The 25,344-nt window shown below is 56.1% G+C and overlaps 2 protein-coding genes across 2 annotated transcripts; both read left to right on the top strand.

The window, feature by feature from the left end:
- Nucleotides 1–336: 336 nt before the first annotated feature.
- On the top strand, nt 337–15,442 carry ASTL (astacin like metalloendopeptidase). The gene is made up of 9 exons (XM_059891591.1): nt 337–393; nt 1,072–1,267; nt 3,307–3,368; nt 4,747–4,837; nt 5,831–5,948; nt 6,690–6,871; nt 9,860–9,941; nt 10,031–10,185; nt 14,135–15,442. The coding sequence occupies exons 1-9, from the start codon at nt 337–339 to the stop codon at nt 14,404–14,406; spliced, it is 1,215 nt and encodes a 404-aa protein (XP_059747574.1). The 3' UTR covers nt 14,407–15,442.
- Nucleotides 15,443–23,327: 7,885 nt separating this feature from the next.
- Nucleotides 23,328–24,671, top strand: ADRA2B (adrenoceptor alpha 2B). Its single transcript, NM_001206628.1, has one exon. The coding sequence runs from the start codon at nt 23,328–23,330 to the stop codon at nt 24,669–24,671; it is 1,344 nt and encodes a 447-aa protein (NP_001193557.1).
- The last annotated feature ends 673 nt before the right edge of the window (nt 24,672–25,344 follow it).

Genomic DNA, 25,344 nt, shown 5'->3' with positions numbered 1-25,344 from the left:
TGGCTGGGGAGGGCCTGCAGGTGGGGGCTGGCGAAGATGCTATTTAAGGAAGGCGGTGGTCCTGTCTGCGATTAGGCTGCTTCATCTCTCAGGAATCGGTGCTCTTGCTAGCTGAGGGGCCACGGGGGCCCACTGCGGGTAGCATGAGCATGGAAGGTCTCTGGCCATGGGTCCTGATTCTGGTCTGTCTGCCTGGTAAGTGGGTTGCCTCACTCTCCTACCCCCCTCACTTTGGCCCCAGCCTGTGGAGCCCATGTGGGGAATGACCAGAGGGCATAGCTGCAGCTTGCAGGGATGTAAGTTGACCAGCATGGCTCAGAGAATGGGCTTCCAGGGATGCTCCTAGAAGTCAGCTCGCAGGGGTCCCAGGAGGACCTCCCGAGGATGCTGGGGGTAGAGGGCCTGCCTCGCAGGAGATAGCAGGACTGACGCCTCCAGACATTCATGCCCTGCCCTCCGCGCCAGGCTTGCCTGGCCCGCTTCCCGAGGCCTGGGCTGAGGAGGGGGCTGGGGGCAGGGTCTGGAGCTCAGCCGCACCGTGGCCTCAGTGTTGGAGCCTGAGGCTGCCCCCTGCTCCCTCCTTTTCCCTGCCTCCCCTGCCTCATACTTGCCCAGACACCTGGGGCCCAGGGTTGCCTTTTGAAGCCCAGTCTTGGTCTTCCTAGTGGGTTGCCATTTCCTCCTCCAGGGGGTCTTCCTGGCTCAGGGATGGAACTCAAGTCTCCCGCATTGCAGGTGGATTCTTTACTGTCTGGGCTTCTCTAGTGGCTCAGGCAGTAAAGAATCTGCCCACAGTATGGGAGGCCCAGGTTTGACTCCTGGGCGAGGAAGATCCCCTGGAGAAGGGAATGGCAACCCACACCAGTATTCTTGCCTGGAGAATCCCACGGACATATAGCCTGGCGGGCTACAGTCCGTGAGATCACAAAGAGTTGGACACGACTCAGCGTCTAACACTTGTCCCCCTAGGGAAGTTCCTTCCGCAAGGTTGTCCAGGCCTCAGGGCCAGGTGGGCTCCCAGGACTCCTCCTGGAGGCCTGCCTGAAGGGCCTGGGTCCTGAGGCCTGACAGCGCACTCCCCTCACCCCACGAGCTCTTGTCCTGCGTAACCATTGTGCATTTGTACCTGCGTCTGGGCCAGGCTTCATCGTAGGAGCACCCTCAGCCTCTCACTGCGCTGGAGCCTGTGAGACCAGATTCTCAGAAGACCTCACCCCTGAGGAGACCCAGACATCTTGGGACAAGGACATCCCTGCAATAAACCAAGGTGAGGACACTGTCTTCTCGTGGGGTGAGGAGTATGAAGTTGTCCATGTAGCCTATGAAAACCATGCTGGACACTCAGATGAGTAGAAAATGCTGCGAGGAGATGTGCCAGCTTGCTAAGGGGGCCATGGTGAGCAGTAGTTCATGGGAAACTTCTTAAGTCTATTTTTCTGTGTCTTCTCTACTGGGGTGTTACTTTTACAGGAAGGGGGAAAAGCAGAGGTTTTAAAATATGGCGAGCCCCTTCCCTGGTGGCTCAGATGGTAAACAATCCACCTGCAATGCAGGAGACCCTGGTTCGATCCCTGGGTCAGGAAGATCCCCTGGAGAAGGGCAACCCACTCCAGTATTCTTGCCTGAATACAGAAGAGCCTGGCAGGCTACAGTCCCTGGAATCGCAGAGTCGGATGTGACTGAGCAATTGACTACACACACTTGGCTTTTATCAGGCCGAGTCTGATGTGAGTGGAATTATTAGCGGCTGTTAGGAAACATGCCTTCCACCTGGTGTGGGATGACCTGCAGGTGTGAGGCGCTGCGGGTCTCAGGAAGTGCGGGTCTCAGGAAGTGCGAGTCTCAGGCCTTCCTGCCTGGGGATGCGGAAAAAGAAATAAAGACGGGGATTTCAGAGCACAGTGGAGGGGGCGGAGGGAGAGCTTGTCCTGGAGCTATGAACCTGCTGGGTGTGGCTCGCCCCCTCCTGCTCTGTGAGACTCTGGAGCAGGGTGGCTCACCACCTTGGGGTCACTAATTGGAGCTGGCCAACTCCAGGTCAGCCTGAGGCTGTGCTGGCACTGTTTTTCAGCGGCTGTGGAGGACACTCTGCTAGGGCTGCTGGTGGCCCGAGGACTCCTGAGCCTGTGAGCCTAGCCTAGTGACAGTCGGGAGGCCCTTTGCCGGGAGGCACACCCCCTCCCCAGCTGCTGGGGATGCTGCTGCTCAGACCTCGTTGTAGCCCGAGGCCCTCATCCAGGGATGCCGGGGAAAGTGCTTCCTCCCTTGCTTGGGGCGGCCCTCCCACAGGGGCATGCACAGGCACATGTCAAGGCGGGATAAGTCTTGGGGTCCGAAGGTCCTGTGAGGTCAGCCTGGGTGGCCCTCCTGCTGAACCCAGCCCTCCCCCGGGCGCTCCAGCTTCAATCACCTGCAGATGGCCCCCTGGCTCAGGCTCTGCTCTGGGGAGCCCAGCTTCTAGGATGCACAGGGCTCTGAGCAAACCCAGGGAAACAGTGAAAGACAAGGAAAGCTGGCTGCTGCAGCCCGTGGGGCTGCACAGTTGGACATGACTGAGCGACTGACCAAAATAGCCTAACCTTCAGGATGCCAGGCACTCTTCTAAGACTCCTGTTGGGGCTGGTGTCCTAGAAGGGAGGCTGTGCAGGGAGGGCCTGCCCACTGTGCAGGGGGAGGTGGGGGGGTGGTGGGAGGGGAGGGTGGAGCCGTAGCCCCCCTGCCGTGATAGCGAGGGCTGGACTTTCTGGGACTTGCTGCAGTGAGGGTCCAGAGTGCTACACGGATGGGTTGGGGGTGAGTGGAGCAGGAGGGCCAGGGCGTGTGCTGGAAGCGTGGCTCGGGCTGGAGCGGAGGGTGGAGATAGCTGGAAGAAATGGCTACTTCCTGGGAGCAGAGGGTGTCAGATGCAGGAGGCAGGAGCTGGGACTGGGTTGTTGTTGTTTTTTTTTTTTTTCCCTCTTGGCTGGGCTGCATGGCATTCAGGGTCTTAGTTCCCTAACCAGGGATTGAACCCATGTCCCCTGCTGTGGAGGTGTGGAGTCCAGCCACTAAACCGCCAGAGAATTCACTGGGACTGGATAGTGTACATGTGTGGGTCCCGGGAGAAACGTACTGTCTGAGCAGGGAAGGGTGTGATCAGGCTGAGAAGGGCTGCACGTGCTTGTAGATGGGGACTCAGAGGGGCTGTGTGACTTGGTCACACAGCCTCAGGGCCCAGGGAAGGGTGGACCCTGGAGTTGCTTGGCTGGAGGTCTCTGTTGTGGGGGTGGGGGCATGCACCACACACGTGTGTCCCTTCCTTCTCAGGGCTGATTCCAGAGGAGTCCCCAGAGAGCAGCTTCCTCCTTGAGGGGGACATCCTCCGGCCGGTGAGTGTGAGCGCGCGCGCACACACACACACACACATGTAAAATAACCTCACAGCAGTGTCAGACCTGTGAGCTCATCCCTAGGCGTCATGGGGGTGTGACTTGTGGGCCATCCTTCTTTGCTACTCATAGGTCTTCTTGCCAAAGTCAGCGCGAATGTTGTTAGGAATAAGCCAGCCTGGCGGAGGGTGTGACATCTGGAATGGTGGCAGCAGTCAGTCTGGGAGGGCTTCCTGCAGGAGGGGTTTTGGAATGTCAAGCCCCAGCTTGCTACCCTGGCCCGGGGAGGCACTCAGGGAGTACTGGGACGAAGGAAGAGGCTAGCACAGGTTGGCAGAGTGGCTGGTGGGGATGTGGGGAGGTGTCTGTGGTGAACATCGTGGGCGGCAGTGATGGTCTGAGGAAGACAGAATGAGGAATAACACACAAACCATCCTGCCTAGGGATGAGGGGCGGGTCAGAAAGGGAGAAGGCTGGATGGAAATCGGGGCCTTCTTTTAGGAGGCTGGGGATGGCAGAAGGCTCTTGAATAGGACAGTGACTTGGCGAGAGCAAGACTTCGGTGCTGGTCTGATGCTGTCCACTGATGGCTCAGCTTGAGTTGGGCGGGAGAGCCGAAGGCCAGCCCAGGCCAGGGCAGGGACCCCTAGGGCAGGGCAGGGCCCCTGTTCCCAGTTACCTAGTGAATGCACAGGGTAAACGCGGGATCCAGTAAAACCTTTGGTAGCCTCTGCAGGAAATATTTTGTCTGGGTTTCTCTTTTTTTAAAAAAATTAATTTATTTTTAAATGAAACAAAGATGAATATTCTTAATGATAAAAGGTACAATTCACAAAAAAGAGACATCATAAACCATTAGTTACCTTAACAAACAAACAAAGATACATAAAGCAAAAATCAGAAGAAATATGAGGGAAAAAGAAAAATATATGATCATAGTGAGACATATTAACATTCCTGAGAATATTTTATCAAGTGCAGAAAAAATTAAGATCTTGAATGATATCATTAATAATTTAAATATAATAGATTTATATTTAATTTTATTAATCATATCCTACAGAAAGTGTTTAAAATTTTGTATCTCATATGTTGTTATTAGATGTCCACAGGACATTTAGAAAAACTGTCGAAAAGATAAGCATTCTGAATTTCATGGGTTTCTCTGCCCAATAGAGTAAGTGGCAACTTCTTTCTCTACAACAAAGGGCTGTGCTGCGCGTCACACAGCTGGCCACTGACCTCCCTGTTGCTGGCCCCTCTCTGATGAGCAGCCACCCTCACGGCGCACATCTTGAGGGCTCCTGGGGCCTGAGAGGTGGCAGCCTTGGGGCGGGAAGCTTGGCCGGCCGCTCCCTGAGCCGCCCTCTCTCCTCAGAGTCCCTTCCGGCTGTTCTCGGCGACCAGCAGCAAGTGGCCTAAGAATGGCGGTGTTGTGGAGGTCCCCTTCCTGCTCTCCAGCAAATACGGTGAGTCGGCCCCAGGCCCCGGAGCCGTGGGCCTTCCTCCCTGCGCAGCCCGGCTCCTCTTCGCTTTGTTTTTCTTTAATGACATACAGCGACTTTATTTTTCATTTTTATTTATTTGTACTGGCTGTGCTGGGTCTTCGCTGCTGCACGGGCTTTCTCTGACTGCAGTGAGCAGGGGCTGCTCGTTAGCTGTGTGCACAGGCTCCTCGTTGCGGTGGCTTCTCCTGTTGCAGAGCAGTGGCTCCAGGGCGAGCCGGCTCCAGCAGTTACCACTCGTGGGCTCCAGACCCCAGGCTCAGCAGTTGTGGCTCATGGGCTTGGTTGCTCTGTGGCATGTGGGGTCTTTCCAGAACAGGGATCAAACCATGTCTCCTGCATTAGCAGGAGGCTTCTTTACCACTGAGCCACCAGAGAAGTTCCCTCTATGGGTTTTAATTCCCCTTTGTGCTTCCTCCACCATCACCCAAAGAATCCTTCTGTCAGAAGCCCTCTGTCTCATGGGCCCCTGAGCTGGGATGCTAAAGTCCTGGAGGAGCTGATGGGGAAGCCACACCTAGGGACAGTCTGATCCATTTCAAGACCAGATGGCCCAGAAGACAGTGACCAGCCCAAGGTCACACAGCCAGGGTGCACCTGGAGCCCTGCTTTTTCCTTCCCACACCAGCATGCTGCCCTTTCTTCCTATCTATATACATCCACCCCCCCATTCATCCACCCCTCTATCCATCCATCCATCCATCCTTACTTGTTTTTGGCCATGTTGTGAGGCATGCAGGATCTTGGTTCCCTGACTAGGGGTTGAACCCATGCTCCCTGCACTGGAAACATGGAGTCTTAACCACTGGGCCACCAGGAAAGCCCCATGCTGACATTTCTTGGCGTTCTACACTGGAGAATGATCTAAAGCTCAGCTCCTTCCCCCCGTGCAGACCTCTGGGGGAGAACAGTGCAGGCAGCCTAGCTGGGGCTTTAGCCGGCGGGTCTCTTCCCCAGATAAGCCTAGCCGCCAAGTCATCCTGGAGGCATTTGCCGAGTTTGAACGCTTCACGTGCATCAGGTTTGTTGCCTACGATGGCCAGAGGGACTTCATTTCCATCATCCCCATGTCTGGGTAAGTGCTTCTTGGTGAGTGTGTGAGTGTGCCTATGTGTGCATGGTGAGAGCCTCACCGGTCTTGAGTTCAGCCTGAAATTAACAAAACTGTTGTCTAAAACCTGTGTCTGGGCCTGTCCTCCCTAGTCTAGAGTCCCCCTGCCCATCTGAGTGGTCTGCTCAGCATGAGCTAGACCTACAAATACTCAGGGCAAATACTCAGGAGAGGTGGGCAAGGAGGTGCTCAATCCTTTAAAGAACCTTCCACTCCATCTCCCAGGAGACTACATGACCTGGGGCGTGAGTGCAGGTGTCATGGGGCAGACCTGGGCTCGGATCCAGGTTCCATGGTGCAGGAGCCAGGTGGCTCTGGCAAGTCCCTTAACTTCTGAGCCCCTTCTGTCTTCTCTCTGAAATGTGGGTGACGGTAATACTGCTTTCCTAGCTTGCTAGGGCCCTAAGAGAATGTGCATGAGAACTTTGACTCGGGGCTCCCCGTGTGGAGACATTCACGTAATCAGCTGCTTCCACCATCCATGTTAACATCAGTTCTCACCAACTCCTTACAGTGCAGGCTGGAAACAGGGTTCCAGCACACCCTGTTCACAGAGGGCCAAGCAGTGGGGGGACTTGGCTACAGCCCAGGACGGGGACTCGCTCTGGGTGCTCTCTTATCCCAGGTCCTGGGAGGAGGGGCGAGGGGCCTGGGTTTGCCGATTCTCCTGGCCAGTGCCCACCCAGCACTTTCATGGCCCTGCAGGTGCTTCTCGAGCATTGGCCGCAGCGGAGGGATGCAGGTGGTATCTCTAGGGCCCAGCTGTCTCCAGAGGGGCCCGGGCATCGTCCTGCATGAGCTTATGCACGTGCTGGGCTTCTGGCATGAGCACTCGCGGGCCGACCGGGACCACTACATCCGTGTGAACTGGAATGAGATCCTCCCAGGTAAGCCAGGTCGTGCATGGTGGGGGAGGTGGAGGAGAGGTGGTCCTGCCAGAAGGTGGCAGGCATGGCCTGCGCCCAGGGAATTGCCTGGCTATTTGGGAAAGGTTGTCCATCTTCCCCACGATCTGCCTGTCTCCCATGGGGAAGGTGGGATTCCTGCTTTCCTCCAAGACATGGAGAATAACCCAGATGCTGCTGCTCTGGGCCCTGAGGCTTCAGTGCCACCCAGAGTTACCCTGAACTAGGGCATCAATTTGCCCTGTCTCGTCTCGCCTCACTGACACTGGCAGTTACCTAAGGATGGAGTTGATGGTCTTATGACTCTTGCTCACTTATACTCAACCAGCAGCCCTGCATGCCTTACACACTGCTCTTGAGGCTCAGGGCAGGGACTGTGCTCTGGTTGAGGAGCTGAGCCAAGACAGATATCTTAGAGGTAGTGGGCTATGTGTGTGTGCCAAGTGCCCGATGCAGGAGGTAGAGGGCAACCCTGCAGAGGCTGTGAGATGGCTGCTGATGGGCCTCTGGGATAAAGTGTAGGGGGACCAGGTCCTGAAAAGTGGCAGTGGGAAGGCTGAGGCTGGTCTGGAGAGTGGGTCACTGCACTGGATGCCAGGGAGCTGCAGCTATGTGCTGGGCAAGGTGCCGAGGATCTGACTTCAGCAGCGGTGAGGCCCTGTCCTTGGCAGAGGGGGACAGCCTGACATAGGAGGTGAGAGGAGTCGAGACAATTGATTCATGAGGGAGGAGAGCAGAGGAGGTGAGTGATTTGGGTTTGAGGGTATGGAAGCAAATGAACGCTTGAAAGTCTTTGTGTAAGAGGGGGGCTTCTGGTATGAGTGCCTTTGCTGCTGTTGTGCGGTTACGCGGAGGGGAGGAGGCCCAAGACAGCAGCCATCGTACATGGATGCCCCCCATGCCGAGAATGGGATGGGAAAATGGGCAGCGCCTCTTAGTGGGATGGGGGATAGAGATTGAGATCAGAGATTAGTCTAGACGTGGGGAGGCCATAGTGACACCACGCTATAAAAATAGAATACAGTCCTTTCGGTGCTTATGGAGGGACTTCCCAGGAGGTCCGGTGTTTAGGATTTCGTGCTTCCATTCTAGGGAGCATGTCACTGCGCAGTGAAGACAAAAAAAAAGCTCAAGTGCCCATGGAATCCTTGTAAAGACTTATGATAGCCACAAGACCTTCAAATTTGAAAAAGTAGAGTTAATACAAACATTTTGATCATGATGTAAAAAGTAGAAGCTAGTAACAAGTGAAAAATGTTACCTATTTGAAAATTAAAATTTAGAAAACAACAAACCTTTTTTGAAGCTATGGAGTTAAAGAAATTGCAGGAATTCTTAGAGCATGAAAATTAGAACCAAGGGTTCATAGCTAAAGCAACCCACGGGGAAAATATGTAGACTGAAATACTTAGATCAACAAAGATAGAGGACAAATTCGGCATTTCAATTCAAGTTAAGCAAAAAAAGGGAATTCGTGAAGGGAAAAGCAGAAATTAATGAGTTAGAAAACAAAACAGCACTAATAAATGAAAAAGCTGTTTTTTCTTTTAACAATAAAATTAAACAGCAGCTACCCTAATGGAAAAAATTGCTAAAGAACAAGGAAAAATGAGAATGTTTGTACTTAGTTAATATGTAAAGAACAAACGGCTAAAATACACAAACCAGTAACATCAATTAACTGTGGAGGCGGGAACTCAAGGGGGATGGAGTGGGGAGCATTATGTATCTTCATATTTTCTGAGTTTTGAGTCAGATGAATATGTTGCCTACTCAAAGTTATGTTTAATAACTTAAAGGATTTTAAAAGGAAAAAGTAAGCACTCTACTGGGTAGGTATTTCCAGGCAGGGATGGGATATAAAGGTGTTAGATTACCATTTTAGTGGTGAGGAGGCTGCTGGTGACCATGGGTGAGTGTAAAGGCAGCTGGCTGGGCCTGGGGTCTTTAGGGGAGCAAAGATGGGGGTACAGCCGTTCTTTCAGAGGCTCACTGAAGGGCAGGAGAGAAGTTGAGGGAGGGAAGCTTGTTGCTCCCAGGCCTGCAGGGGCCAAGGGACAGGAAGAAGCAAGCGCTCTGGCCAATGGGAAAAGGCTGAGCTCCACACCTGGGGTTGGGGGTGGGGCAGGTGCTGTTGGCTGGGGGCAGGGAGGGCGGGTGGCTTTGCTTCTGGGGGTGGGGCATACCCCCGGTGGATGGTGGGCTCACAGGTCTCCAAGCCTGGGGTGGGGAGGAGGAGTGGGGTGAGGAGTAGGCACTCGGTCTCACTGGTAGTGGGCATCCAAGGCTCTGAGCAGCGTGGGACTTCTTGAGAGCTGGACTATATTAGTATAAAGAAAGTTTCACACAGGGCGAGCCTGAGAGGAGGAGAGACGGGGGAGAGAAGTCTTAGCAGGCAATGGCGGGCCAGCCACCAAGTCCCTGTGCTTGTATTAATACGTCAGCTGGCGCAGATCTGGAACCCTCCCAGGGCACCGAGGAGACGGGGATCAGAAACGGGGGTGGGGTGAGGAGATGCACTCTGGGTGTAGGTTTGGACCCCCTCAAGTGGGCTGGACACTTCCAGGAGCCCCCTGCCACCTTCCCTTCCTCCCCTGGCCCCCTTCCCCATCGCCAAGTAGGACCCCCTTAGGAGGGCTGGACACTTCCAGGAGCCCCCTACCACCTTCCCTTCCTCCCCTGGCCCCCTTCCCCATCGCCAAGTAGGACCCCCTTAGGAGGGCTGGACACTTCCAGGAGCCCCCTACCACCTTCCCTTCCTCCCCTGGCCCCCTTCCCCATCGCCAAGTAGGACCCCCTTAGGTGGGCTGGACACTTCCAGGAACCCCCTACCACCTTCCCTTCCTCCCCTGGCCCCCTTCCCCATCGCCAAGTAGGACCCCCTCAGGTGGGCTGGACACTTCCAGGAACCCCCTGCCACCTTCCCTTCCTCCCCTGGCCCCCTTCCCCATTGCCAAGTGCTTTTTTCAGGTTTTGAAATGAACTTCATCAAATCTCGGAGCAGCAACATGCTGGTGCCCTATGACTACTCTTCAGTGATGCACTATGGGAGGTGAGGACCCCTTTTCTGGCTTTCTTCCCTCCGCACAGTCCTGCCAGCCCAGCCAGTCTGGACTCAGGCCCCTGCCTCCTGGGTTTCAGGCTCGCCTTCAGCCGGCGCGGGCTGCCCACCATCACTCCACTCTGGGCCCCCAGTGTCCACATTGGCCAGCGATGGAACCTCAGCAACTCGGACATTGCACGGGTCCTCAGGTTTTATGACTGCAGCCCAAGTGGCCACGAGCCCAGTGGGAAAGGTGAGTGACAGGGAGCAGAGCGATTTGAGGAGCTGGAAGAAGGTTGAAGTGGAATTAGTGAGGGTCAAGTGCTAGGAGGTGAGTCTGTAGAGGTGAGCAGGGCAGACCAGGGGCTCACCATTCAGATGCAGAAAAAGCACTTGAAAAAAAATTAACAATCAGCTATGATTAAAAACTGTTAGCAAATAGGAATAGAGGTCACTTTCCTAACTTTAACGTACCTACAAAAAAAACAGACCAAAAATCATTTTAAATGTCAAAACATTAAGACAAGTTTTCCACTCTTGTCTCATCTATTCAACAATGTAGTAAGTCTTAGCCCTTGTGGTACAACAAAAAATGAAGTCTTGAGGTTTGAGAAGGAAGAAAAGAGTCGCTATTCATAGATGACAATCTGCATTGAAGGAATCGACAAAAAAATTACTAGAACTAATACGAATTTTTAAAGGTGAATAGAATCAATATACAAAAGTCAGTTGTATTGTAATGCAGCATCAATTTATTAAAATACATTTTAAGCCTTTAAAAAGATGCAGCTGGCCCAGGCAGGGGTGAGTGCAGAATCGGGCAGTGGCTGTGCAAGGGAGAAGCAGGAGGCGTGATGAAGATCCACAGGAAAGAGAATTGAGACGGCTTCGAGTATTCTTTTCCTTTACAGGTTATTATAACGTGTTGACTATAGTTCCCTGACTATAGTACCAGGCCCGCTGATTTTTAGCTGAGCACATGGCTGGCTAGGATAAAGTCTACATTTGCCAGTCTCCCTTGCATTTGGGCATGACCAGGTGACTGCCTTCTAGCTTGTGAGATACCCATCAGTTGGCAACTGTTATTTTGTCTTGTGAAGAAACATTCTTCTGAAGTTGGTTGCCCTGGTGACCTTCTCTCATCACCATTACCTCATTAGTAATTGGGGAAATGCAAATAAAGACCACAGTACCCTTTTTTATCCCTTAAGTTGGCAGAAGTTTAGAAGTCAGATACTGCCAAATACAGATAAGATGATGAAGCGATGATGACATCCATACTCTGCTGATGGGCGTATAAATGCTGCACCATCTTGGAAAACAATTTGGCAGCTTGCAAAGTTGACGTGTGTATACCCCACGACTCAATCTACTCCTTAGTATTTTCGCACACGTGTACTCCCAACTCCAGCAATAGGCAGTCTCCACTCTACGTTCTGTGTCTGTAGGTTTGCCTACTCCGGGCATGTTGTATAAACAGAATCATACAAGACGGCCTTTTGTGATCGGCTTCTTTCACATAGGATTCTGTTTTCAAGGTTCATCCACGGTATAGCATATCAGTACAGCCGATCCTCGAACAGTCTGAGGGTTAGTGGCGCTGACCCTCTGTCGACAGACCCTCTGACTGCCTACGGCTTCACAGTCAGCCCTCCACATCCAAGGATTCCACTGACCGTGTGGTACTGTAGAATGTTTGCTGCGAAGTCACGCATCAGTGCGCTCGTGCAGTTCAAACCTGTGTGGTTCAGGGTCAACTGTATTTCATTTTTATTTGAAGGATATGCCACATCTTGTTTATCCATTATCAAAGGATCTTTGGGCCATTTCTAGTTCTACTGGGACAAACATTCATGTACAAGATTTTACGTGGACATGTATTTTCTTTTCTTTTGGATATATACGTAGGAGTAAAATTTCTGGGTTCTTTGGTAACTCCATACTTTACTGCTAAATTGTTTTCCAAGTTGGCTGCACTGTTTTTCGCTTCGACCAGCAGGTATATGAAGTTTCATATGAAGCCCTTGTCACCACCTCTGGTTATAACCCTGCCCAAGTGGGTGTGAAGTGGCATTTTGTTGTCGCTTTGGTTTGCGTTTCCTGAATGGCTGTGAACACCTCTTTATCTGCTTATAGGTCTTTTGTATATGTTTGGAAAAGTGTTCAAATCTTTTGCCTGTTTTTTGGTTGGGTTGTCTTTTACTGGTAAATTGTGGGAGTTCTTTGTATATTCTGAATCCGTGTCCCTTATAGGATATATCATTTAGAAATATTTTCTCACATTTTATCGGTTGTTTAACTTTCTAGATGGTGTTCTTTGCTTATAAACATTTCAAATTTTGACGCAAAGTCCAACTTACATTTTCTTTTATCACTGTGCTTTTGGTGTCATATCTAAGAAGGATTTGCCTAACTCAAGGTCATGTAGATTTAATCCAATGTATTTTGCATGTACACCAGGCCTTCCCTGGTGACTCAGATGGTAAAGAATCTGCCTGTGATATGGGAGACCTGGGTTCAATCCCTGGTTTGGAAAGGTCTCCTGGAGAAGGACATGGCAATCCACTCCAGTATACTTGCCGGAAAACGCCATGGACAGATGAGCCTGGTGGGCTACAGTCCATGGAGTGTCAAAGAGGTGGACGTGCGCTGTGCTTAATAGTTCAGTCGTTTTGCATGTGATTATGCAGCTCCAGCACCATTTTGCAGACTTATTTCCTATGATATCAAATATTAGAAAGATTAAACATTAAACAATAAGAGGCAATAGCAAGAGTTTTGTGGGTCACTATTTGAGAGGTTTGATTAGCTTTAAGAACAGAATTGAGAGGTGGCTGGAAGTGGTCATGGATCAATGGAAAGTGCATCAAGATAGTGGATATACAAGCAAGTTTGGGTATGGAAATAATGACCCCGTGGAGAAGGGGGAATGGATCCATGGGGCAGAAGAATATCTAGAATATTCGAGAAGGAGCTGTTCTTCTTGGGAGCAGAGGCACTTTCTTGGACCTAGTGGCAAGGAAGAAGATGGGAGCAGACTCCAGTTGGTGTGTGGTCTTGATGTGCTATGAGGGGCTTCCGTCCCAGGCATTGATGGCAAGAGTGAGGTGAGAGGCTGGGGAGAAGAGGATGTGTGGGGAGGGAAAGGTGTGGAGTGGCTGACTGGGGCACACGAGAGGAAACCTCTGAGAGACACTCGGTGGGGGCGCAGTGGTGCTGGGCAGCCGACGGAGGTGGCCCAGGTTGGTCACTTCGTCCTCTAGGACTGGGGTGCTGTGGCAGTTCTGCCAGAGTGGGGGTGCCTGGGGATGTCTTGGGGACCCATGCCAGGTGTGGAGGGTGTTTTGGAAGTGAGGAGGCTATGGAGCAAGAAGATGGGCTTTTGGGGCTCAGCGGGGCTGGGGGGTCATGGTGCTGAGGCAAGTGGGCTGGAAGCAGAGGAGGCAGAGGTCAGAGGGTGGGCTGCTGGGGCCCAAGACTTTAGGGGGCGTGGTTTCTGCAGGTCCAGGCAGGGAGCGGCCTGGGAACTCACTGGCTGAAGTGTGTCAACTCAGATGGGCCAGTGTTCACAGATGGAAGATACGGCCTCATTAGGAAGCAGCTGGAGAATGGGCAAGGATCAAAGCAGTGCTTAGGGGGTGTGGCTGGCCAGCCAGATAACTTGGGCCCAAAATGAAGAGTCTTAGGAAGTAGCCGGTGGCAGCCAGCTGTGGTCTGGGAGTGGCGGTGAAGGGCCAGCAGGACCCACCCCGCTGAGCTCATGGGCCTGACAGTCACGTGTGTCCTGCTGACACCCTGGGTCAGGGTGTAGCTGCAAGTGTAGAAGTTCTGGAAAAGGCTTCAGATACAGGTAAGGGATGAGGTGTTGCTGTGTAGAGTGGCCCCGGGGGGGTTGTGCTGAGGGCTGCAGTGCTCGGTCAGGGGGTTGGCCATCAGCGGAGCCAGGGTATGATAGGAGGTCACTGAGGGTCCCAGTGGCTGACTGTCTGACAGTGACCTCTGGGGCCAAGTGGGGAGGGGATGGCGTGGCTCCACGCTTCTTGTCTCTCTGGGGAGTTGGGGATCAGGGTTTCGAAGGTGTTGGGCAGTGGCATGGCAGGAACATGGTGGGTTCTAGGTCTCTATGAACAGGCTGAAGGGTGCTCTGGCTCTCACACTGTCCTTCTGTGACTTTGGGACATAACCTGTCTTTCCTGCTCTAGGGCTCCAGACCCCCGGGAGTGGTAGGAGCCCCACTCCTGGCTCTAGGTCACAGCTGCAGCAGCTTCTGAAGGCACTGTTGGAGGAATCCAGGAGATCTGACCCCAGAGGCTTCGGGGCAGAAGACCAACATGCTGCTGCCAGGTCTGAAGAGAGCCTTCGTGCATGGAAGCCCTCCGCCCTGAGGAATTCCGAAGTGAAGGCCTCTGCCGACCCTGCCCCGTCAGCCCCCAGCTTCCTCCCTGAGGCCAAGGCCTGGGGCAGTCTTTCCTGACATTGCCCTGGCGCCACCCCGGCAGCACCAAGTGCCCCATTTCTAGAAGAAGACCAATCCACATCCGTCTAGGCTCTTCTGGGGAACCCTGCTCTGCCAGGGGCCCGTGCACCCAGAAATTGCTTTATGAAGACACCCAGAGGTCAAGCCTGTGGCTTCCGTCCCCTTGGCCCCTCTGGGCAACACCTCTGCCTTCCAGCTTCTCTGGTTCCCCCGTCTGAGGCTTGGGCCCCTCTCTCTGCTCCTTCCTTCCTTGTCATGTTTCCCCAAGGGCTCCTAGGACAGAGAGACCCTCTAGGTCAGTCGGGGGAGTGCTGACTCTGCCGGCTCTCATCTCCTGCCTCAGCCCCTGGGGAGGATGGGAGGTGACTTCTCGACGGCTCCAGGGACAAGGGACCTGGAGGGCTGGGCCTCCCTGAAGGCCCCGGGAGCCCCTCTGAGGTTGAGGCGCAGCCCCCCGCAGGGACTAACGAACCCTCAGGCCGCCCCGTGCTCGGGACCCTGGGAGCAGCCCCTCTCCCGGTTGTCTGAGCGCTGGGAACCTGGGAATGCAGCCCTGCGCTCCAGGAGGCTTCCAGAGCCCCACTTCCTCCCTTGCCTCCCGGGGAGGTGAAGAGGTGGGGGCCCTAGGTGCAGGGAAATTTGCTGCGGGAAACTCAGCAAGAACATGAGGACCTGAAGTCAGGACTCAAGAGCTGTCACCCGCGCTGCGCTTTCCAGGAACTTTGCCTCTGCTCAGAGCCCGCGCCCCGAGACTTGGCCCGAGGAGGCCCTGGAAGGTGGGGAGGGGCTGCGGGGCCACCCTGACTATCTTTCTTCAGCCAATCCCCACTCCTCTCCTTCAGCTGCCGGCCTCCCTGGTGAGGGCTGTTCAGGGTCCAGAAAGTCTCTAGGGACTGCAGTGAGCGACCCCGTGCAGGTCTAGGGGCCTGCTTTGGGTGGGAGGGCAGCAGGAGCCCCTGCCTGTCCCAGTGGGGCCAGGTTCCCCCTGATGTCTCGGGAAAAGTAGAAATAAAGTTGGGAACTTGCTCCAGGAGTCTGGTGCTAGGCTGTGCTGACTACCTCATACCCGGTGCCTTGACCTCCCCTGACTGCCCTGGGAGGGGCCTTCTAGGCACTGAGACCCACATTTCAGAGTCAGGAACAGACTCGGGGAAGCAAACTGGTGTGCCCAAGGAAATAGGACTGAGCAGCAGGGCTGAGACGTGCCCTCTGCCGTCCTCTTCACTGTGTCGGGGGGCCTGGAGCCTCTGCCCTCAGTCTATCTGCGGCTTCAGTCTTGAGTCAAGGATTTTCCGAGACTGCGCAAGGGCCTGAGTTCAGGTGTGAATGTCAGGGAAGGACTGTGGTGTGGAGATGCTGTCCCTTGTCTTGCTTCCAGACCTGGGAGGTGGGGTGCCACAGTTTACAGTAGAGAAGTAGGGCTCTGGCCATGATCCTAGCAGGGTGACCGCTCCCCTGGAAGATTCCCAAGAAAAGACTTTGGGCCAACCCTAGGCTAGAGATGGTACGTGTGCCTGTTTATTAGCATGGTTGCCTCATGACCTGTGGGTCTCTGAGTAGTGAGCCAGGCCGCTGACACCAGGCTGGGATTTCCCGATGGCCACTGTGGGTCAGAGGAGGTGATGTGCTCTGCACTGCGAGACCCGCCCAGCTCGCAGAGGCTGCTGTCATGAGCCTCCATCAACAGGCGGCTTTTGGTCTTGGATGCTGGGTTCTCTGACAGGGCGGTGGGGCTGGTTGATCCTGATGCCTCACGGGGAAGACTGCTTACTCTCTTTTGGTGGTGATCAGGGACAAGGCTGTCCTTGTCCTGTCGTCCCCAAGAAGATGCCTGTCAGTAGAGTCCGGGCCCCGGGCCAGCTCTGGGCCCAGGCCTGTCCCCTGAGCCCCACACTGTCCTGATGATCCAGTCATGGTCAGGTCCCCGGAGCCCCAGCATGGAGGGTGTGACATGTGTGGGACCTGAGGCGTCAACCAGGGCCCCGGGGGCTAGCCGCCACCTCTCACGGCCTGCGACTTGTTCGCCAGTCCCCGACCACACAGCTCTGTGGGCTCATTCATCAGTCTATTCACTCACCCAACACACATCTGTTGTATTTGGGGGCCAGGCAGGCTCCGTTATAGGCACTGGGAATAATATAGGAAACAGGCAGGTTTTCTATTCTCACGGAATTTATTTGGGGATGGGGAGAGGAATGGACAGTGAACAGGCAAATGAAGCATCTGGGGTTGATAAGTGATGGAAGAGGGAGCGTTTGTGGATGGCATTTCACCTGAATGGCAGGACGCTGCTATCCTGGGGCCATCTGGGGAAAGAACAGCCAGTACAAAGGCCCTGAGGCAGGAAGGAGCAAGGTGTGTCAGGCCAGCGTGTGTGGAGAGAGGTGTGTGTGTGGGAGGTAAGGAGGAGGCAGGCAAGGGCCTGCTCAGTCATGGAGGGATGGTTTATTCCAAGAGCGACAGGGGCCCCTGCTGGGAGTTTCTAAGGAGAGGTGTGACAAGACCTGATCTAAAATTTTAAAAAGTCATTCAGAGGCTTCTCTGGTGTCTCAGTGGTAAAGAATCCACCTGCCAACACAGGAGACACAGGTTCGATCCCTGGTCTGGGAAGATCCCACAAGCCGCGGAGCAGCTAAGCGTGTGCGCCACAGCTAAGCCGTGCTCCACAGCAAGAGAAGCCGCTGCAGTGAGAAGCCCGAGCACCGCAACTAGAGAAAGCCCACATGCAACAGCGAAGACTCAGAGCAGCCCCAAATAGACAAAATTATATTAAAAGAGTTATTCTGGATGTGCCTTGAAAAGCGAGTTGGAATCGGGCAGAACAGCAGGTAGCCCCTGCAGCCGCGCGAGCGAGAGTGACGGGATGATGGGAAAGGGCGAAAGTGCGTGCTCTGGAGTGCGTTTTGGAGGTTGAAATAACCACACCTGCCGCTGGATGAGCAGGGGATGAAGGCGTCTCAGCCTTGAGAACTGAGGGGAGAGAGTTCAGGGGAAATAGGTGTTTTAAGTCGGGGGCTGTGCTGTGCTTAGTCATTCAGTCGCGTCTTTGCAACCCTGTGGATTGTAGCCCTCCAGGCTCCTCTGTCCATGAAATTCTTCAGGCAAGAAATACTGGAATGGGTTGCCATGCCCTCCTCCTGGGGATCTTCCCAACCCAGGGATCGAACCCAGGTCTCCCGCATTGCAGGTGGATTCTTTACCAGCTGAGCCACCAGGTAAGTTGGGGGCTCCTGGATGTCAAATGGGTGGGTCAGGAAGTGCGTGGGCTGAGTGAGCCTACAGTTCAGGGCAGGGGACGTAGTTTGGAGAGTGGTTAGCATCCGGGTGAAATTCCCCAAGAAGAGTTCAGGCGCAGAAGGAAAGGATCCCAGGACTGAACCAGTGCTGAATTGCTCCCTGCAGTTTCTCAGTCTTGGTCCTGCAGCATTTTCTGACTGATGAGTCTTCGCTGGGGAGAGGGGGCTGGGCTGGACCTTGTGTGGTGTTTTGACAGCATATTTGGCCACTACCCGCTAGAAGCCAGTAGCAACCTCCTGCCTCCTGTGGTGAGTCAAAAATGTCTCCAGATGTTGCCCAACGTCCCTGGGAAGGGGCAAAAACCAGTCTTAGTGGGAATCTCTGATTTGGGGTTTGGGAAAGGGAAAGGAAGCTGAGGAGGAGTGGCCTGTTAGGAGGGAGCAGGGCCTGTGGAGTGGCCCCAGGGAAGGGTCTGTCGTATAAAATGCGGCTGAGAAACTGCCTGGGACCAGGACACAGACGCGAGCCTGGCCCTTGGCAATGCGGAGGCATGAGTGACGCCCAGGGGTGGGCTCAGTGGAGGGCGAAGGGAGAAGCTGAGGGGCTAGAGACAGGGACCAGGCAGACACGAGCCTGGCGCTTGGCGATGCGGAGGCATGAGTGACGCCCAGGAGTGGGCTCAGTGGAGGGCGAAGGGAGAACGTGAGGGGCTAGAGACAGGGACCAGGCAGACAAGAATGTGGAGGCTGCAGGGGCTTCCCAGATGATCCTGTGGTGAAGAACCCGCCTGCCAATGCAGGAGGGGTAAGGGACGCGGGTTCAATCCCTGGGTCAGGAAGATCCCCTGGAGGAGGGCATGGCAACCCACTCTGGTATTCTTGCCTGGAGAATCCATCCTACGGACAGAGGGGCCTGGTGGGCTACAGTCCATGGGGTCGCAAAAGAGTTGGACATGACCAAAGTGACTTAGCACACACATGCATGCACACAGAGGGTGTGGAGAGCTTCCTAAAAGTGCAGGGAGTGACAGCTGGTGAAGGGATAATCAACAGAGCAGAGCCCCAGGGGACACGAGAGGACTCGAGGTCCAGGGTGTATGCAGAGGACCTGCCCCAAGAGCTGAGACGCGGCTTGGAGGCAGGTGTGCAGGGAATGCGTGCCTGTGGGTTGGCTTCCCTTTTCTCTTAAGTAGAAGGCAAAGCCACAGCTTGCGAGGAGGGCGCAGGCAGGAAGAGGAGCAGGAGGCAGACGCCGACTCTGAGGCGTGGGGAAGTGAGCACACTGGGAACATCTGGAGATCTGTGGTCACGAATCTAAAGCGAAGCCAGCCGACAATTGAGCGCTTTGCTCTGGAAAAAGCAGCCGCTTGGTCAAAGGCAGGGTGGATGGTTTAGGTTTGACCAGGGTTGGGGTTTTGTCGGGTGAGGTATGATTGGGGGAGAGAGGATGACCGACTGACATCACAGAGGGCACACTCAGGGGTCTGGGGAGGTGGGGAGGCTGGGTGGTACAGGGTGGTCTGGGGGCCAAGGTCCCTGGGGATTTGAAAGGCTGGGGCTTCTGAGGAAAGCTGGGGGTGGGTGCAGCCTGGCTGGGGATCGTCCCCATGGGCTCTCGGGGTAGGAAGTGCAGCAGCTTGAGCTGCTGGCGTCCTGGCCCAGGAGACAGTGGGGCCAGTCTTGCCCTTCAGACCTGGAGAAGTGGTTCCAGGGCTTTCAGCTAACATGGTGCATCTCCTGCTGTCCTCTCATGGCCAGGATAGGACAACTGTCTCCCCTTTCTTGGAAAAGATGCTACTAGGTCACCTTTCCACCATGGCCCCTCTTTTCAAGGACATCCCTGGGGGTTCCTTCATTTGGGCACCACCTGTCTGAAAAAAGCTTATGTGTATTTCATCTGCTGAGGCCTACTGCCATTACCCTTCACTTTTCAACAATCTGGGCCAGGTACTGCGGACCGAGGAGGGATGTCTGCTCTGATGAAAGAGGTGGTACAACAGGCCCTCAGACCCCATTGTGGTATAGCCTCTGGACGTGAGAGTGGCACCAAGGGAGGAGAGGTGGTGAGGGGTGAACTCCTTGAGAAGAGAGTAGGGCTCCGCCAAGCACAGAAAGAAAGGTGAGGAGGGTGTTTCTGGCAGAGGAAACAGTCCTGGAAAGGACTGGCGATGCGGGCGCTCAGGGCGCAGCCAGGGACCAGTATGTAGCCTGGTGTGGGACAGAAGGTGGACCAGAGCCTGTCTCTGCCTCGGCCTCCCCCTCACACGTGGCTGGGAGTAACAGCAGCAGCTACTGCTGGCTGGCTGCAGGTCTGGGACTGAGCTCTGCCAGCCCTGGTGGAGCAGGATGATACTGGTAGGTCAGAGCTAGTTTGGGAAGGGCGGGAGGAAGCCCTACTGCGGCCTGAGGCTCTGATTCACAAAGGGCTCAGCAGAGCAGGTAGCTGGGGAAGCGGTGTGTGTAGGGGAGAAAGAGATGGCAGAGAGCAGCAGGGAGTTGAGTTATGTAACAGCCCCCACTGCCCCAAGAGCCAGCTGCTGGTCTTGGGGCTGGGTGGGGCTGGGGGACGGCAGCGGGTGACACAGAGCCTGGGTGTTGGCTGAGCCTCGTGGGTTCCTGTGGGTTCTTTCTGGCTGTCCTCAACCAAGGGTGGTACCCAGCAGGGCCCAGGGATAGGTGGATGTGGAGCTGCCTCTACAGGGAAGGCCCAGCTGAGAATCTGCATTCGGAGGGTGGGGCAGGATGGGATTGAGGAGCCCTGGCCTCAGTTCTGCAGAGTCCTGGAGGCGTGGCCTTTCAAGGAAAACAGGCCAGCAGACAAAAAGCTGCTGTGAGTTGCAGTGTCTGGGAAGATACCTACTGGCCTCCCAGCCTGACAGTGGTTGGAGAGGATGAGAAGTGGTCCTTCCCAAAGCCTATTTGGGTCACCAGAGTGCCCAGATTCCCTGCCGTGGGACAGAGAGCATGGGGCAGGGACCAGGGGGATAGGCAGGAATTTGCTCAAGTGGCTGATTCCCAGGCTCCAATGGCCACCTGTCTGTCTTTCCTCAGCGAAGGGTCTGATGACACCTCCCCATCCCTGGTGACCCTGGGGTGGAAGCCCAGCAAGTGGAAGGATGCATTCATGACACCTGTCTTTGGAGGGGACCAGGGAGGCTGGCTGCCTCTCCAACCGAGCCTAGGTAGCACCTTCCCCACCAGGCTGTGGGCACTCACATTTAACAGAGGGGCTGGCAGGAGGCAGGGAGAGCCCAGGATCAAGGGAGAGCCCCCTCAGTCCTGCCCTGTGTTGGGGGCTAGGGGCGGGTACCACCTCTTCTGAACCTGGCTGGGGGTGAGACACTGGGGCACCTTGAGGCCACACTCCCTGCTCCCATGAAGATGGAGCAGGCATGTTGGATCAAGGCCGTGTCGTCGTCGGAGCCCTACTTTCAGAAGCAGATTGATGCTTATTTATAGGGAGGATGCCACGTATGGCTATGGGCTAGATATATGAGGGCTGGGTCTAGGCTGGGGTTATAGCATTAAAGGCTCTGGAAACAGTGAAAAAATGCCCTTGAAGCTCCCCAGGCTGGCACTGCAATGGCCACAGGGAGTGTGGGTAGGAGGAGGGTACATGGGGAGTCCTTGTCCTTTGAAGCACTTTGAGGCCAGAAGGCAGTCAGGGTGAGGTATGTGCTTAATCAGGCTTCCCTGGTGGCTCAGATGGTGAAGAATCTGCCTGCAATGCAGGAGACCTGTGTTCGATCCCTGGGTCGGGAAGATCCTCTGGAAAAGGGAATGGCAATCCATTCCAGTCTTGCCTGGGAAATCCCATGGACAGAGGAGCCTGGCAGGCTACAGCCCATGGGGTCACAGAGTCAGACAGGACTGAGTGTGCTTAATTGGAAGTTTCTTCTTACCCCAGATGTACTTTCCAGGGCCACTTCAAGAGGGGTGTGCAGCATGCATGGGGCGGGCGCCATCAGCAAGATTGGAGCAGGGAGGGGGTCACCGCACAGCTCTTCCCTTGCAAGCTGCCCCCAAAACCTACATTTTCTCTGAAATGAAAGTTACTTGCTCAGTCAAGTCTGACTCTTTGCACCCTCATGGACTGTAGCCCACCAGTTCCTCTGTCCATAGAATTCTCCAGGCAAGAACACTGGAGTGGGTTGCCATGCCCTCCTCCAGGGGATCTTTCTGACCCGGAGATGGAACCCTGGGTCTTCTGCATTGCAGGCAGATTCTCCACTGTCTGAGAAATTGTGTCAAAAGACCCTGCCTTTGACTAGATCTCCTCGCTCTGCACCAGGCGACATCCTCTTCCTACTGGTCAAGAGTTTGCAACTGCCCGACACCGCCCGCCCCCCTCAACCCCCTTTCCCCGCCCGAGTCTCAGGTGTTGCCGAGACTTGAGTCCAAGGCCAGTTTTTTCTTACCTCTTTGCCCTTAATAGGGGAAACTGAGGCATCTGCAGGAGAAACAGGAAAGCTGAAGTCGGCAATCCCAGGCTCTGAGCACTTGCTTGACCCTCGGCTTGGGAGCCTTCTCAGCGACCCCAAGACGCTGTGAGGGTTCGGGTCCCCGGTGGCCGAGGACAAGCTCGCAGGCGGGCGGCGGCAGGGGGCGCTCGCTACCTTGTCACGCGCTCCTCCTCGGGGTCCGCAGGCCCGACGGAGTCCAGTCGGGGCGAGAAAGCATTTGGGGAAGGGTCTGCCCGCTCGCCTCACGCCCTCCGCTCGGCTTCTGGCCTGTCGGGCTCCGGGGAGCGCGTGTGGTTTATGATGCTCCAGAGATCCGACACACCCACCCACCCTCTCCTTGGGGCTCTTGGGCAGCGGGAAGGGGAGATCTACTTGCGGCCACCCCCCCAGACCGGAGGGGTCGGCCCTAGCCGCGCAATCCGCAGGAGACACATCCAGCCTCGTGCCCGCGGACCTTCCAGCGCCGCGTCCCGGCTCCTTTGGTGCACCGACCCTTCCACTTCTGCCAGCATCCTTCCCTCGGTCCGGAAGATCCCAGACGCCGGGCCTCTCTGACCTGCCGCAGAGTGGAGGCTGGGAGGAAAAGGGTAGGGGCGCCAGAGAGGAGGTCAGGGGCGCGGGGAGGCTGCGGCCCGCGCGCCCCCCAGCGAGGCGCACCTTCCACCCACCCTGGGTCCCCCTCCCACCCCCCGCCCCGCCTCCCTTCCTCCTCCCGCTCCCGCCTCCAGTCTCCTCCCTCCTCCAGCCGCGCTTGCTCTCCTCCCCACTCCCCGGCCTCGGCGTGCTGCCTGCAGGCGCGGCTCCGGGTTACAGGAGCTCTGGGAGCGGATCTGCCTCCGCGCCTCCTCCGAACCGGCTGCGCACCCCCTGCCCCGCTGGCCGGGCCCCGCGCCCCAGCGTGAGTCCAGCAGCCTCCCCGCGTCAGGGCGCAACTTTCCCCTGGTTCCCGGCGGGGCGGGGACCTCAGAGGGACAACTTGGTAAACTTCTCCGGGGCGGACGGCAGGGGCGCCGGACGCCGGTACACCGGGATGTAGGAGGGCCGTGGCCGGCCCCGGGGCGTCCCCCGACCCCTTTCGGCCTGGCCATGGGGCTCCAGCGTCTTTAGCACCGCCAGGGGGGCGACCCCTCGTCCAGCCGACCTGGGTGGGACAGCGCCGTCGCCGGCTGTGCGCGCGCTGGGGCGAGCAGCGCCCGCTCTGGCCGCGTCCGGCCCCGCCATGGACCACCAGGAGCCCTACTCGGTGCAGGCCACTGCGGCCATCGCGGCGGTCATCACCTTCCTCATCCTCTTCACCATCTTCGGCAACGCGCTGGTCATCTTGGCTGTGCTGACCAGCCGCTCGCTGCGCGCCCCGCAGAACCTGTTCCTAGTGTCGCTGGCCGCCGCCGACATCCTGGTAGCCACGCTCATCATCCCTTTCTCGCTGGCCAACGAGTTGCTGGGCTACTGGTACTTCTGGCGCACCTGGTGCGAGGTGTACCTGGCGCTCGACGTGCTCTTCTGCACTTCCTCCATCGTGCACCTGTGTGCCATCAGCCTGGACCGCTACTGGGCAGTGAGCCGGGCCCTGGAGTACAACTCCAAGCGCACCCCGCGCCGCATCAAGTTCATCATCCTCATCGTATGGCTCATCGCAGCGGTTATCTCGCTGCCGCCCCTCATCTACAAGGGCGACCAGGGTCCCCAGCCCCTGGCCCGCCCTCAGTGCAAGCTCAACCAAGAGGCCTGGTATATTCTTGCCTCCAGCATTGGATCTTTCTTTGCACCCTGCCTTATCATGATCCTGGTCTACCTGCGCATCTACCTGATTGCCAAGCGCAGCCACTGCAGAGGCCCCAGGGCCAAAGGGGGGCCTGGGGAGAGGGAGTCTAAGCAGCCACACCCTGTCCCTGGGGAAGTTTCAGACTCAGCCAAACTGCCAACCTTGGCCTCTCAACTGGCTACTCCTGGAGAGGCCAACGGATGCTCCCAACCTCGCCCAGGGGAGAAGGGTGACGGGGAGACCCCTGAAGCCCCTGGCACTCCTGCCTTGCCACCCAGCTGGCCTGCCATCCCCAAGTCAGGCCAGGGTCAGAAGGAAGGGGTCTGTGGTTCATCTCCGGAGGAGGAGGCAGAAGAGGAGGAAGAAGAGGGTTGTGAGCCGCAGGCCTTGCCGGCGTCTCCTGCCTCAGCTTGCAGCCCGCCCCTGCAGCAGCCACAGGGTTCCCGGGTGCTGGCAACCCTGCGTGGCCAGGTGCTCCTGGGCAGGGGCACAGGCACTGCAGGGGCGCAGTGGTGGCGGCGGCGGACGCAGCTGAGCCGAGAGAAGAGGTTCACCTTCGTGCTGGCTGTGGTCATCGGTGTCTTCGTGCTCTGCTGGTTCCCTTTCTTCTTCAGCTACAGCCTGGGTGCCATCTGCCCGCAGCACTGCAAGGTGCCCCACGGCCTCTTCCAGTTCTTCTTTTGGATCGGCTACTGCAATAGCTCGCTGAATCCCGTCATCTACACTGTCTTCAACCAGGACTTTCGCCGTGCCTTCCGGAGGATCCTGTGCCGCGAGTGGACCCAGACAGCCTGGTGAGCCCGCCAGCCTGCTGCCTGTGTGGGGTGGTGCCAGGTGGTGCTGGGTCACCCTGCTTCACCCTGTCTTAGGTGGCCACCTCCCTGGGCTTTCTGGTCCCTTCCCGGTCCTGAAGCCTCATCCTGGGGACCCCCTGGGAGGGTCAGGGGGTCTATTTGAAGGCTCCCCTTGCAGGCTACAGTCCATGGGGTCAAGAAGAGTCGGACACGACTGAGCGACTAACCCATACACACACACACACACACACACACTTGCTGGCTTGGCTGTGGGGGGCCATCTTCTCCACCCACTGCCTGTACAAGGGCAGATGGACGAGGCTTGGCCCATCCTGAACGTAGCTGAATGTTCTGGACTCCCTTCCCAGAACCACAGACCCCTGCCAACCACTGGTGGGCTTCCCTCCCCTGAGAATCCCGTGTCTTCTGGTTGACCACTTGCGGTGTTTTCTTTCTTTCTCTTCTTCCCCTGGAAAACAGCAGGAAGCCAGCCTTCCACTTTTTCCGGGAGGGCCTGCTGCGGAGGAAGCAGCAGAAATGACGACAGGCACCCACGTTGGGTGCGCAGGTCCCGATGAGGCCCTGGGTGGGGGTGTACGGGCTGACACTGTCTTTGGGCCCTTCTTCACCTTCGTCCTGCTTTTGGGTTTGTAACTCCTTTAAAGACCAGAGTCTCG

This window comes from Bos taurus, chromosome 11 (assembly GCF_002263795.3).
Source record: "Bos taurus isolate L1 Dominette 01449 registration number 42190680 breed Hereford chromosome 11, ARS-UCD2.0, whole genome shotgun sequence".
Classification (NCBI taxonomy): Eukaryota; Metazoa; Chordata; class Mammalia; order Artiodactyla; family Bovidae; genus Bos; species Bos taurus.
This window is presented reverse-complemented; position numbering and strand designations above follow the sequence as displayed.